The 12,654-nt window shown below is 47.3% G+C and overlaps 1 protein-coding gene across 1 annotated transcript in view; it reads left to right on the top strand.

The window, feature by feature from the left end:
- The window catches only part of CALCOCO2 (calcium binding and coiled-coil domain 2), a 641,412-nt gene that overhangs the window by 453,378 nt on the left and 175,380 nt on the right, over positions 1-12,654 (top strand). Inside the window, exons 10-11 of the mRNA XM_078645541.1 lie at positions 6,698-6,805; positions 6,913-7,065. Coding sequence (XP_078501667.1) covers positions 6,698-6,805; positions 6,913-7,065 — 261 coding nt within the window. The remainder of the gene's footprint in view (positions 1-6,697; positions 6,806-6,912; positions 7,066-12,654) is intronic.

The following is a 12,654-nucleotide window of genomic DNA, read 5'->3' as shown; positions in this document are numbered from 1 at the left end:
CTGGGCCATTGCCCTATCCAGCCACATTTTTTCAGATTCTGGCCTGTACCATTCCACAAAATAGCGGAGTTGGGAGGCCTGGAAATATTGCTGGAGGTTGGGGATTCCAAGTCCTCCCTCGTCCACACCTCGGTATGTCAGTTGTTTATGCAAGCGCGGGCGCTTCCCCCCCCCCCCCCAGATGAAGTGGTGAAGGTCAGCCTGTAAAGTTGCGAGAGCGCCAGTGGGGGATGTCACCGGGATAGTTTGGAAGATATACAATATCTTGGGCAGGGCCGACATCTTCACTGCCGCAATGCGCCCTAACAGAGAATAATAATAATAATAAAAACATTTTTAAAGCGCCTGGTTGCACTAGAGAAACAGTGCATCCCCGCGCTGTGGATGCAGTCTGAAGGACTCCTGAACACAGACCCACAGAAAGGGAAGGGGAAACAGATGGACAGGACCCCTCCATTCTAATCTTTAGGGAACAAATGGGTCTTGAGTTTAAGCCGGAACGGCGTTTCCGAAGGTTCCATCCGAAGTTCAATGGGGAGTTCGTTCCATTGTTTGCTGGCTAAATACCTAAAAGAACGACCCCCCATCCGCGCTTTACGGATACGGGGTGCCAAAAATTGCATGCTACCCATAGATCTCAAAAGGCGTTTGGGACGGTATATAGTCAGCATCTTTTGGAGATAGACTGGGCCTTTGCCCTGTGCTATACGATGGGTCATGCACATGGCTTTAAATCGAATGCATTCCCGAATGGGGAGCCAGTGCAAGATCTGTAACGCACGTTTCCCAGACGACTTTCTAGGCCAGTTCAAGACAAGCCTGGCAGCCGCATTTTGGACACATTGGAGTTGGTTCAGGCCCTTTTTACTAAGGCCACATAGCAGAGAGTTCCCATAGTCAAGATGAGAAGTGACCATGGCATGCACTAATGTTTTCCTCGCTGTGATGGGTAATAGGTCTAGAATTTTGCGTAAAACCTTAAGTATGCCATAGCATTTACCCGCCACATTTCCAATATGTTGGGAATATGAGAGGTTAATGTCCAAGACAACCCCCAAGTTTTTCACCGTATCAGAAGGAATAGGTGTAGGGCCCAGGTCAGAGGGCCACCAGGCCGACATCCAGATCGAAGGGGAAGAACCAATTACTAAAAGTTCTGTTTTATTCCCTTTGAGGCGAAGGCAATTGGTCTTCATCCAGCCGGCGAGTGCCACCAGACAGGCGGAGAAATTATCTGCCGTCTCCATTGGGTTGTGAGATAGAGTGACCACCAGTTGGGTGTCATCAGCATAAGACACGACATCCACCCCATAGGATTCCACCATCCTAGCAAGGGGTTCCATATACAGATTAAACAATGTTGGTCTCAATATAGAGCCCTGAGGGATCCCTTGTCTAAGAGAACGAGGTGTGGTTTTAAAAGGGGGCAGTGTACTTGAAATTTCCTGTCCGCTAGAAAAGAGTCCATCCATTCATACGCTGACCCGGCTACCCCACCCTCGCTCAGGTGGGCAAGGAGCTTAGAGTGCGACACGGTGTCAAAAGCCGCACTCAAGTCCAGCTATACCAGGGCGGCTGTCTGTCCCTCATCCACTTTCTGACGGAGCAATTCTGTGGAAAAAAGTAGGGCAGTTTCTGTAGAATGTTTTGCCCTAAAACCAGATTGGGAGAAATGTAGAAGGTGAGTATACTCCACAAATTGTACCAGCTGGTTATTGACCAATTTCTCCACCACTTTGGCACAGAACGGCAGGAGGGAAATCGGGCAGAGATTATCCAGCTGAGATATACTCTGGTTAGGTTTCTTTTTGATAGGAACCACCTGGGCTAGTTTCCATTCCTCGGGCACATAACTTTCTTGAAAAGATAGGGTAGCCAAATTACCTATGTGATTGCCTAGGAGGTGCATATGACTCCTGAGAATCTTAGGAGGGGCAACATCCGTAGGGGATCCTGATTGGATACCCGCAATTAATTTTATCAATTCCTCTCTCGGAGGAACCTTGAACTCAGTGAGATATGTGTTCTTAAAAAGCCTCTGACAAGTATCCGGGACAGGAATGTCATCGGCCGGATGTTCCTGAAAAGACCTATAAATCTTCTCCACTTTGTTCACGAAGTGGTCAGCAGTGGATTGAGAAAGTGGTTGTTTAGACCATCTTGCAAGATCATCCCGAATCTGGGATGTTAAAGTCGCGTAGTTGAGGGTGACCGTTGTGTTTGTGGAGGAAGCGAGGGTGATACCCAAGTACGGTAGTTGCGTTGTCGTCTGCAGGCCCCCCCCCCCCCCCCAATATGTCAGCGATCCCACAAGAGAGCGAGCATTGCTGCCTAGAGGTAATATTAGTGATTTCCCCATATTTATTTTGAAGCCGGAAATGGCGCCGAAGGCCTCAAATTCCCCCATGAACGCAGGGATTGAGTGTTCCGGGCGGTCGAGAGCAGCTATGATGTCGTCGGCGTAAAGGCCGATTGTGTGGGCCTCCCCGCCAAATGTAATGCCATGAATATTGGGGAGATCGAAGATTTTTTGCGCGAGCGGCTCAACATACAGAGCGAATAAAAGAGGCGAGAGTGGGCACTCGTGCCTCGATGGATCTCGAAGGGGCTCGAGCGCCAACCGCTCAGGCCGACCCGCGCTAAGGGATGGTGATAACAGCGCAAGATCCAGAACTGGAAGCATTCCCCCAGTCGGAAGCGAGCCAGGACCCGCTGTAGGAAGTGCCAGTCCACTCGGTCAAACGCTTTTTCAGCGTCAATGGCCAACAGAGTTGAGTCGGATTGCTGGAAGTGGGCCTTGTCCATCAGGTGGAGGAGCCGTTTAGTGTTATCACTACACTGGCGGCCCGGGACAAAGCCGGATTGGTCGGGTTCCAGAATCCCAGGCAGACAAGGCCCAAGGCCAGCACTCCCGTGAAAAGCTTCAGGTCCAGATTGAGAAGGGAGATAGGACGAAACGATGAGCAATGTGTAGGATCCTTGCCAGGTTTTGGCAACAGCACTATTTCAGCCTCCAACATATCCGGAGGGATAGAACCCGGGCCGCCAAAGGAGTTAAACAGACGAGTGAGGATAGGGACAAGTAGCGGGCGGAAGGTTTTGTAAAAACCAGCCGAGAAGCCATCCGGACCCGGGGACTTGAGGGGGCGCAGGCGAGATATAGCCGCTACTACTTCATCCAAATGGATGGGGGCCTCCAAGGCCTCTGCGCTCGCCGGGGAGAGCGCGGTAATCTCCGCAGACTCCAAGTATGAGTCAATGTCTGTGCCCTATACAGTGTCGGCTCGGTATAACGAGGCATAGAAGTCCGGAACTCCTCCCCCACTCGAGCCTCCCCCTCGATGTCAATGCCGTGCTCATCTTTGAGGGTTAAGATCCGCGAGCGCTGGGATTTGGCTTTCAGCGCGCTGGCAAGTAGACGACCAGTCTTGTTCCCCCCAACATAGTACATGTGCGGAGGCGGAGAGCAGTAAACTCTGCCCTGTCCGTATCTAGACTGGCCAATTGGGCTCTGGCTGCTTTCTATTGTTTCCACACCCGCGGAGCCCCGGTGCGACTGTGAACCCTTTCAAGCTCGGAGACCTGGGTAGTGAGGTCTTCTCTTTTCACTTTACGGTCCTTAGCCTCTGCCGCCACTATTGCGATGAGTTCGCCGCAGGCTACCGATTTTAAGGCCCCCCTCAGGCCCGGGGCCGACGTCTCGGCCGTGTCATTAACGGCTAAGTAATCAGTGATGCATTTATGAAGCTGTTTAGTGACCTCCGGGCGCTGCAGGAGAGTTTCACGGAGCCTCCATCTCCCGGGAGGACGGCTAGGTTTGGCAATCGTGAGTAGTAGTTCAACGGCATCATGGTCAGAGATAGCTGCTGGGACAATGCAAGCGTCGGTGATGCTAGTGGTTAAGTCAGAGGATCCGAGGAAGTGATCGAGCCTGGCATAGGTGCGGTGTACGTGTGAGTAAAAAGTGTATTGGGACGCCCGGGGTGTTTGGCCCTCCAGAAGTCTACCAGACCACGTTTGTGTAGCCAAGCCTTGCCTGCGTTAGAAAGGGTGCCTGTATCCCCATACCCGGATCTATCCATGTTGGTATCCATCACCAGATTGAGATCTCCCCCTAGAAGCAGGAGAGAATTAGGGGATTGAAGCGTTTCGGAGATGACGCCTTTCAGAAAGGATTCCTGTCCTGAGTTTGGGGCATACAGGGAACCAATTGTCAGCTGTTGGCCTTCTAGTACAAAGCTTTAGGTGAGGAGCTTACCTTTGATCTCCCCTAGTTTATCCCCCCACCCGTCCCTGGAATCGCCTGGACACTAGAATGGCTACTCCTGCTCTTTATGGGATGATGGAGACGTTCATATCCATGATCACGCCTATGTTTCTTATTTACAGCATTGTGTTAATAGGTAGGCCAAGCTCTGTTGGCCAAAAGTGGAAGAGTGCAAGTGATCCATTTACCAAAAATTATTTGTTTGAGTTTTTGATGCTTAATGTGATACATTATTGGCCAGTGATCTACGGATAGGAGGCATTGGTCGATGGCACATTATTCAAGAAATTAAGATCAGTAAGTTCTAGTAAGATCTGTATGTCTCGCACTTAACAGTAGCAGTTGAGGGGGAGATGATTTCCGTTAGTTGACAGAGATAGCTATTAAAATGGGAGGTTGTTGGGGGGAGCCTGAAGAACTTTGACCATTGTGCGAAAAGGAGTAGAGCTGAAATAATGCAGTGATAGATTGGGCATCTGTTACTAAAGCTGTGAAGGAGTGTGTCTAGTATATATATAGACTGGATACTCTGGGCTAAACTTTGTACTGGACAATAACAAGCAAACCGGGCTGAAGACGGCTGAAATGCCAGAAACCGGTCCTCGGAAGCTTGTTTCCGGTCCAGGGAAGGCATGGCTTGGCAGTTCGGGCTGGACTGTTCCCATGAGGCACAGGGTCAGACTGATTTGCATATGGCCATGTCTGAACTGGGGGTGGCAGAGTGGGCTAAAGAACGGTGATGGATTAAACCCAGATATGTTGACTGGGTGTGAGTGTTTGATTAGTTCAGATGCTCTGTCCATCACCACCCCCTTTTGTACCAGATGATTGTATGTAGACAGCTCTTTCTGTCTGTTTTCCTATGAGAGAACCATTGCGAATGGAGTGATAATTTGAATGGGGCATTGGGACGGTGCTGTTCTATACACAAGATTCTAGGGACTGGTTGATTATAGCCATGGGCTTGCTGGCTTTCCTGATGTGAATTTGGCTTTTGTGATGTTGATTAAATCATCAGCAGATAGAGGGAAGAAAAAGAAAAGTCTCAGTTAAGGAACAAGTTGCGAGATCAAGGAAATGTTTGAGCAGAGTTGCACATTTACCTTTGCTTCAGGACATCTTTTGAGGTCTTTGGCTTTAGAGCTGCAGTGGTCTGTCAGGGGGTCTCATAGTTCATGTGAGTTGATGATTTTGGAGATTGAACAGTAATTCTGTCATTTTCCTTCAACATTTATGGTGAGCCAGGTAGCTTTAGAGAATGTACTTTGAGCAATGCAGGGAAGACTTTAATCTTGTAGATGCAGGTTTGAAGATTCTGGAGTAATATTGCAGTGACTTTCGTCATTGGGGTTGTTAGTCATTTTCTATTGCCTTCCCTGAAACATTTTGTTACCTTAGAGTGATTGAATGTAGGTCTAGTGTCATCCAGGTAGCTTTCCTATGTTGATGGTTGATTGTAGTTGTCTTAGTTTGATTATGTTGTCCGCTAACATTGGATCTGTTGAACGGAAATGATTAGGTCGTTGGTTAACCCCTTCAGTGCTAATGACAAGGGTAACTCGTCATGGAGTTTCCATTGATTTCAATGGAAATTTAGTGTAAATCATGAGCATGCCTTAGCATCCAAGTGGTTAAGGAAGAGTTAAGTTGATAGTGCAATCTGGGAGGGCCCCCTGTGCTTAATTTGAGCCAGTGGTTGCAGGTGGTGCCCACCAGCACTGATTAATGGGGAATGGCACTATATTGTCATTGTCTGACTTTGATACAGAGAAAGAGCACTAAAAATACAAAAGGAGGGAAGAAAAAGAACAGAAGAAAAAGGACAGGAAAAACAGTTATAAAGAAAGCAGGAATTAAAAAGAATCTGAAAGAGAGAGTTAAAGGAGCAGGGAGGGCCTGTTGGTGGATGCAAGAGACACAAGATAGAATCAAGACTACAGTATTCAGCATCTCCGACATTAAACCCCTCCGGCTACAAGCCTCTAAGCAAAACAAGCATGTATTCTTTTACAAATTAAGCACTGGTTGAGGGTCAACATATTTCTGTGCTGTAGCAATCATTTTGAGGATTGTGACTGTAGAACTTAGTAAAGAAGAAGACATGTGGGGTTGAACAATGAGTATGATTTGGGCAGGTGACTTGATTTTTGCTGGGAATTGTGATGAGGCTCTGATGTGCAAAAATAACATCATGATTCAGTTACAATTGCAACCTGTGCCACTAATGTTGTTTTGCATGCAGATGGAATGTATGCCTATTTCATTTATTTGCTGATCCTTTATTCTCATTGTTCTCAGTTTAATACTTGAGTAGTTGCACTAATGCATACATCCACATATGTAAGGGTTAGGACAATGAAGTCTGCCTACCTCCACTGAATCACTTGCAGAGCCAACTCATTCACCAGTCTGCTTGTTTGCTCTTCACAGAAGGAGCACAATCAGCAATTCGAGGAACAGCTACAGCAGGCACACCAGAGCATGGGGACGGAAAAAAAGAAGGAAGCAGCAGCACAGCAACAGCTGGCAAAAAAAACGGTTTGTGTTGGGCTGTTCTAAGGACTCCTGTGGAGTGACTAGTCTTGGGGGAGGAGGGTCGCTGCTTTTTCTTGAATTACATCAGAAACATGTGGTGTCTGCCTTAGGGACATAGCAGAGAGCACTCTGGAACTCAGCAGCTTGTAGAAGAGGTGGCACGGCTCAAGAACCAGTTGAAGGAATGCAAGGCCTGCTTCCTTGAGAAGTACAAAGAGTGTCTGAGTCTCAAGAAGCAAGTCAGGAAACTCTTGACCTTACTGGTAGGTCATGGGGCAAAATGATTGAAACAAAAGGGTATTATGGTGCCATAAGAGGGGCTGTCCTAGTGTATGGTAACATATGGCATTAATGTCAGTATTGGATAAGTGCAAATTGAGAGCAGCAATATAATGCAGTAACGTAGGTGGGTAGATGGAGCATTCATTGTACGTTGAGGGTGTGACAGGATTGATCTGAGGAAGCATGCTGGTAGTGGTGAAATGGGTGACTCAGGAAGGAGTCCAGTACCAGTCACATGAGTGGGCACCAAGACTCTTCATTGTACAATTAAACCAGCGATGGAGTGCATTAATATAGAAGGGCATAGAAGGCAGAAGGGGTCTGGGTGGGTAGTGGGAGCAACAGTAAGATAAGTGAGGGTGTGTACTGATGTTTACTTCGGTGAGAAGAAATCAATGGGGGTTGAGTTAAAAGTTGGAGTAAACTGGATGGCAAGAAGGATGATGGCAGGGGTGTAGTACAATGACATGATGGTCACAATTGTATTTGGTACGTGATTGTGATAAGTGGAGCTTTTGATGTGTGTGGGTGGTCACTAGAGCATGTGATTATGGTAGAGTGTCAGTTCCTTGAGCTAGACCAGGGATAATGCCCACAGAGCAATATGCCAGTGACATGAGTTGGCCGAGAAGTAAGTACTCTATATTTAGGACAGAAGTAGGGTGCCAGTGATACAAGTGGGCAATGGGGTGGTCACCAGGGAGCAAATACACCTGAAAAGTGGCAGTAACACAGGAGGGCACAAGGTACTCTTGGATTTGGGGGTAAAGGGCAATCACTGGTGGGTTAGTGCCATGTTTGAGTGGGCAAGACTACCCAGTGCCGATGTACACTGCGGTGTATTTATTTTTATAACAGACTGGTTTTGATGAGAGCATAAAGAGGCACAGTAATGGAGACACAGTGTTAATGAAGACACTGTTTCTAATACTATGTTGGACATTGCTGATGATTATGGTCGTAGCAGGAGTGGGGCCAGTTGTATGACAAACATAGGTTTGCCTGCATATTACCTACATAGAAGGGCATCATTGGTGATGCGAGAACACCACTGCCAAATTTACTTCTCACTTCAAAAGAATGCAATGACATTGCATCTGCAGCTTCAACAGCTCTTTCTGCTTTCTGATTTTGAGGAAATAACCAAAGTTGACGAAAAGAAGACTGGACCTCAGTGACATCCAGGGGACGGGGATTCAGGAACCCGAAGTCAACATAATTCTCATCTCTCCATTCACCATCTGCTCCTGCACAGGCCATCCAATAAAAAAATGAAAAATAGCTTGCATTTGTCATGTCACATAATTTTGGCAGCAAGGCTGAGTGAAAAATGGGTGGTTGTGGGCTGTTCCTGAGTTAGAGAGTGGTTGACTTGGGTCTCCTGTGCAGTAATCCTTGACATGATCTGAATAGAGCCTGGTAGTTCCAGTTTGTTATGACTGCACTAACACTATTAGGTGGATTGTTGCCTTTAAATAGTAACAGTTTAGTGCCCTGAAAACTGAAAAAAATTCCCATCTGCTAGAACTTAGCTTCCATGTAAGGTGAACTCTTCCAAACATAATCTGTTCAAGGTGGTTTACTATGTCTTATCGTTCTGAATAACAGGTACAAATGTTGTGTGATATTTAGTGTCAGGTTCATAATATTACTTCTTGTTTAGTTTCAGTTTCAAGCGTGTGACACATGAGCACATCCCCTAAAACGTATGACATGCACAGAGACGTAACACAAGCCCCCGGAGCCAGTGCTATTAGGGATGCACCCCATCCAGCTTAAGGTCTATGAATATTGTGGAGATATGGGAGTCTTGGGCCCTTCACCACATTCTGCATTTCCCCCCAATCATATTGCGTTACATAACTGGACACGCATAAACACATGCTCCCCTTTGGAGTCATTTTGTTCATAGCATGTGTGACTGTAGATTCACAGGTTCTGCTTACTTGTAGCATGTAGTGGTGGGGTCGGACTGATGCAACTCGTTTTTTTCTTCAAAGAAGTCTTTCAAGTCCCAATGTATTGGTGACTCCTACAGTAGTCAATGTGCCTGGGCACCGGCTCCATTTGTAGATTGTTTTTCTCCGCCATTGATTTCGAACATGTATTGACGTTGCTTTATGCTAAACCTTCCCATCGCCCACACAAGTTCGACTATGTCGATTGTTCCATTTTCTTTTCGCTGTCGACCTGATCCAGATATCGTCGTTGAAGACAGGGCCTCCCAGCATTCGGTGGTGCCCTGCCCTTAAGGCCCTGCAGCTTCCTTACCAACTCCGGAGAATGAATAGGAGTGGACCTCGCACCAAGTCTACAACGGTACACTCAGACTTTCAAAACGCACAAGCAGCTTTACATAGAAGCCGAGCAGCGACCCGACGGACGTCGGGTGTTGAGCCTCATATGCAAATCACTTTAAGGTCTACCATCGTCCTTGGCCTCCATTCGACACCGACGCAAAGTGGCTGTCCAAGATGGGATCTGGCCCAAAAAATTGACCGCCATCGGCCTTCGATTCAGAAAGCACACATCAGCGCTGATGTGTCATAGCCGAAAACTCCTTCTGTCCCAAAACAGCGTCGGCTTCGAGGCCATCCAAAGCAATTTCTGATGAGAGGACCATCCTCCAACAGGAGCTTGTTGACAGGCAGCGACACATTATCATCCATCCCCGAGCTGGAAAGATCTCCGTCACCTCCTGAAAGACTTTTCCTAAAAAGTGTAGACTCGTCCTTGAGGACACTCTACAGCCTGCACCTGCCAAATAAACAAACATCAAGCCTGCCAGCCCTTCACCCCCTCCTACTTCTCTCCTCCATGCCTTCAACCACCACCTCCACCTCCTGCAAGCTTCCTGCAATCTTACTCTGACTCAGATAGCCCTAGTCCCTCCTCCCCAGTGGAGGACTTCGGGGCACCAGTTTACCCTCATCCCACAGACGATCCTTGAGAGGACTATTATGTGGAGCCTCAGGGGATCCTGACCTTAAGGATGTTCCTGTTAGGGCTTCTCCACCAGAAGATACCACAGCATACTAGAGTGACATCCAGCGTGTAGCTACCTACCAATAGGTAGACACGCAGGAGGAATATGATTTCCTGGTGGAGAACAGAATACTCCCTCCAGTTTCTCCATATGCTCAATGGAATGGTCAAATCTGCCCCAGAAATGTTCATAGAGCCTATGAAATCCGGGGTATAACACCCAGGATTGAGAAAAAGTTTATACCTGCACTCTCTGATCACTTATACATCAGAGGCTATGTCCCCCCAAGATTCCTGCTGTGTTCCACTGCCTGTAAGAAAGCTGACACCCAAGCCACAGGTGAAGCTGTCCATCTTGGTAAGGAGAGTAAGCGCAGTGATGAGGCTGGGAAAAGAATGGAAATGGGCACTGCCAGGCACTAGCACATCACCAAATCCATGGATTTCCTGTCCTGATACGACAGGGCCCACTGGAAAGAAATGGAAGCATTGCTCCAACATCTCCCTCACCAGCCTAGGAAGACGGGGGAAGATATAATGGAGGAGGGGAAAACTATTAGGCTCAGCTGATACAGCTGCCATGGGGTAAACACCTCTGTTTTCTTCCGCTGCCACTCCTGGCTGTGTATTCCTGACTTTAAGCCAGAAGTCCAACAGCAGCGCATCAACCTGCCCTTTGACAGAGAACTACTCTTCGGCCCACAGGTTGGTGAAAGTTGGAAATATAATGAAGGACATGGATATGTATTCTTCAAATACCACCAACCACGGGTTCCTTTTGGAGACAGCAGGCAAGGGGCAGGTCCTTCCTGATCCCAACAAAGCACTACTACACTTGTTGGGAGAGGCTCCAGCAATTTCTTCCCTGCTGGGAGGAAATCACCACAGATCTTTTATTAAATACAATTGCTGCCTCGAGATCACCATAACCCCACCAAACATCCCACCCTATACAAAATCCCTCAGCCCAGAACATCTAGCCCTACTACTGGAGGATGCCCAAGTGCTCTTTCTCAAAGAGACCATAGAGCTCGTGCCCATCTTGCCAACACCAGAGCAGGGGCATCTATCCCTGTACTTCCTCATCCCCAAGAAAGACAGCTCCCTCGACGCAATCCTCCATCTCAGGCCTCTCAACTGATACATCGTCTCTGAATATTTCCCTACAGATGTCACTTTCAGGTCACTTTATAACAAAAAAGCAGCAACTATTGCTTTTCGCTACAATATCCCACTAGCTGACATATGCAGGTCAGCCACTTGGTTAACCCCACACACTTGCACCAAACATTGCGTGGATATCAGAACCCGCCAGCAGGCAATGGTTGGCCATTTAGTTTTAAGGTCTTTATTTCAGATAGCAGCAGCATCAACATACCAGACACCACTTGTAAGGGGTACTGTTTTATAGTCTTTGAGAGCATATGTATCTACAGCAACACTTGCTACAAATGGAAAATGGTACCCTTTAAGCATCTGTTCGTAGCGTGTGCTGCTGTAGATTCACATGTGCCCACCCTGCTCCTCGGAAGCATGTGACTCTACTTGCAGATGTCTTCCTTATTAACTAACTTCCTTTCACAATACACGGACACCATACTGCGTTCACTCGCTACTTCATACTGCTCTCACTCACTGTGAAAAAAATATTCTAAGATGGAGTCGGGCTCCTTGTGGATTGCCAACTAAGGGTGGAGTCACCGTGCATCCTAGGACTCAAAATCCTTTTTTCAAATGAAAACAATTTGCAAACGCCCAACTCTAGATGGCAGGAGTATGCAGAGCATGCATGTCTACAACACTACACGCTATGAACAGATGGTTAGTGGGTCAGTTACATTTTCCTTATCTTGTTTGTTTGTAATTTCTAAAAAACCCACTACATCCTAGGTGTATCAGTGCATTGAACATATAATTTAGCAGGTAGTGGTCTAAAAAGACAAGGTCAGGGAGTTAAACCAGAAGTGTTTTCACTTTTTTATGGCAGATCATCCCTATTAATTTTGTGTCAGTCGCAGCTTCAGAAAAGAGTTTAGTCTCTAAGGACTCTTTTTTGATCCTGCTCGATATGTCTGCCGCCTTTGACACAGTAAACCATAAGATCCTACTGAGGCGGTTGTCTGAGGTAGGAGTGAGAGACTCGGCACTGCAATGGTTCCACTCTTTTCTGCATGATAGGCAGCAGGCAGTTTCTATGCCTCCTTTCCAATCATCCTTTTCCCCGGTGCTGCACGGAGTTCCTCAGGGCTCTGCTATTAGCCCAATTCTTTTTAATGTGTACCTCAGGCCGCTAATTAGGCTTATTAAAGGATTCGGCATTAGAATTGTTAATTATGCCGATGACACGCAGATGATCCTCTCCTTGGAAGGAGAGGATTCTATCTCCGTGGAGGTCTTACACAAGTGTCTACGGAACACATCAAGTTGGTTAAAGGCTAACTCACTTCAGTTTAATGTCGGGAAAACCGAAGTGCTTTTTAGCGCTGGAACGAGGATCCCTCGCCCATTTCCTAACAACTTCTGGCCCCCGGAAACAGGCTCCAATGTACGGCCTGCGGAATCTGTCCGCAACCTAGGCGTCATGT

Source organism: Lissotriton helveticus, chromosome 5_1, assembly GCF_964261635.1.
Source record: "Lissotriton helveticus chromosome 5_1, aLisHel1.1, whole genome shotgun sequence".
NCBI lineage: Eukaryota > Metazoa > Chordata > Amphibia > Caudata > Salamandridae > Lissotriton > Lissotriton helveticus.
This window is presented reverse-complemented; position numbering and strand designations above follow the sequence as displayed.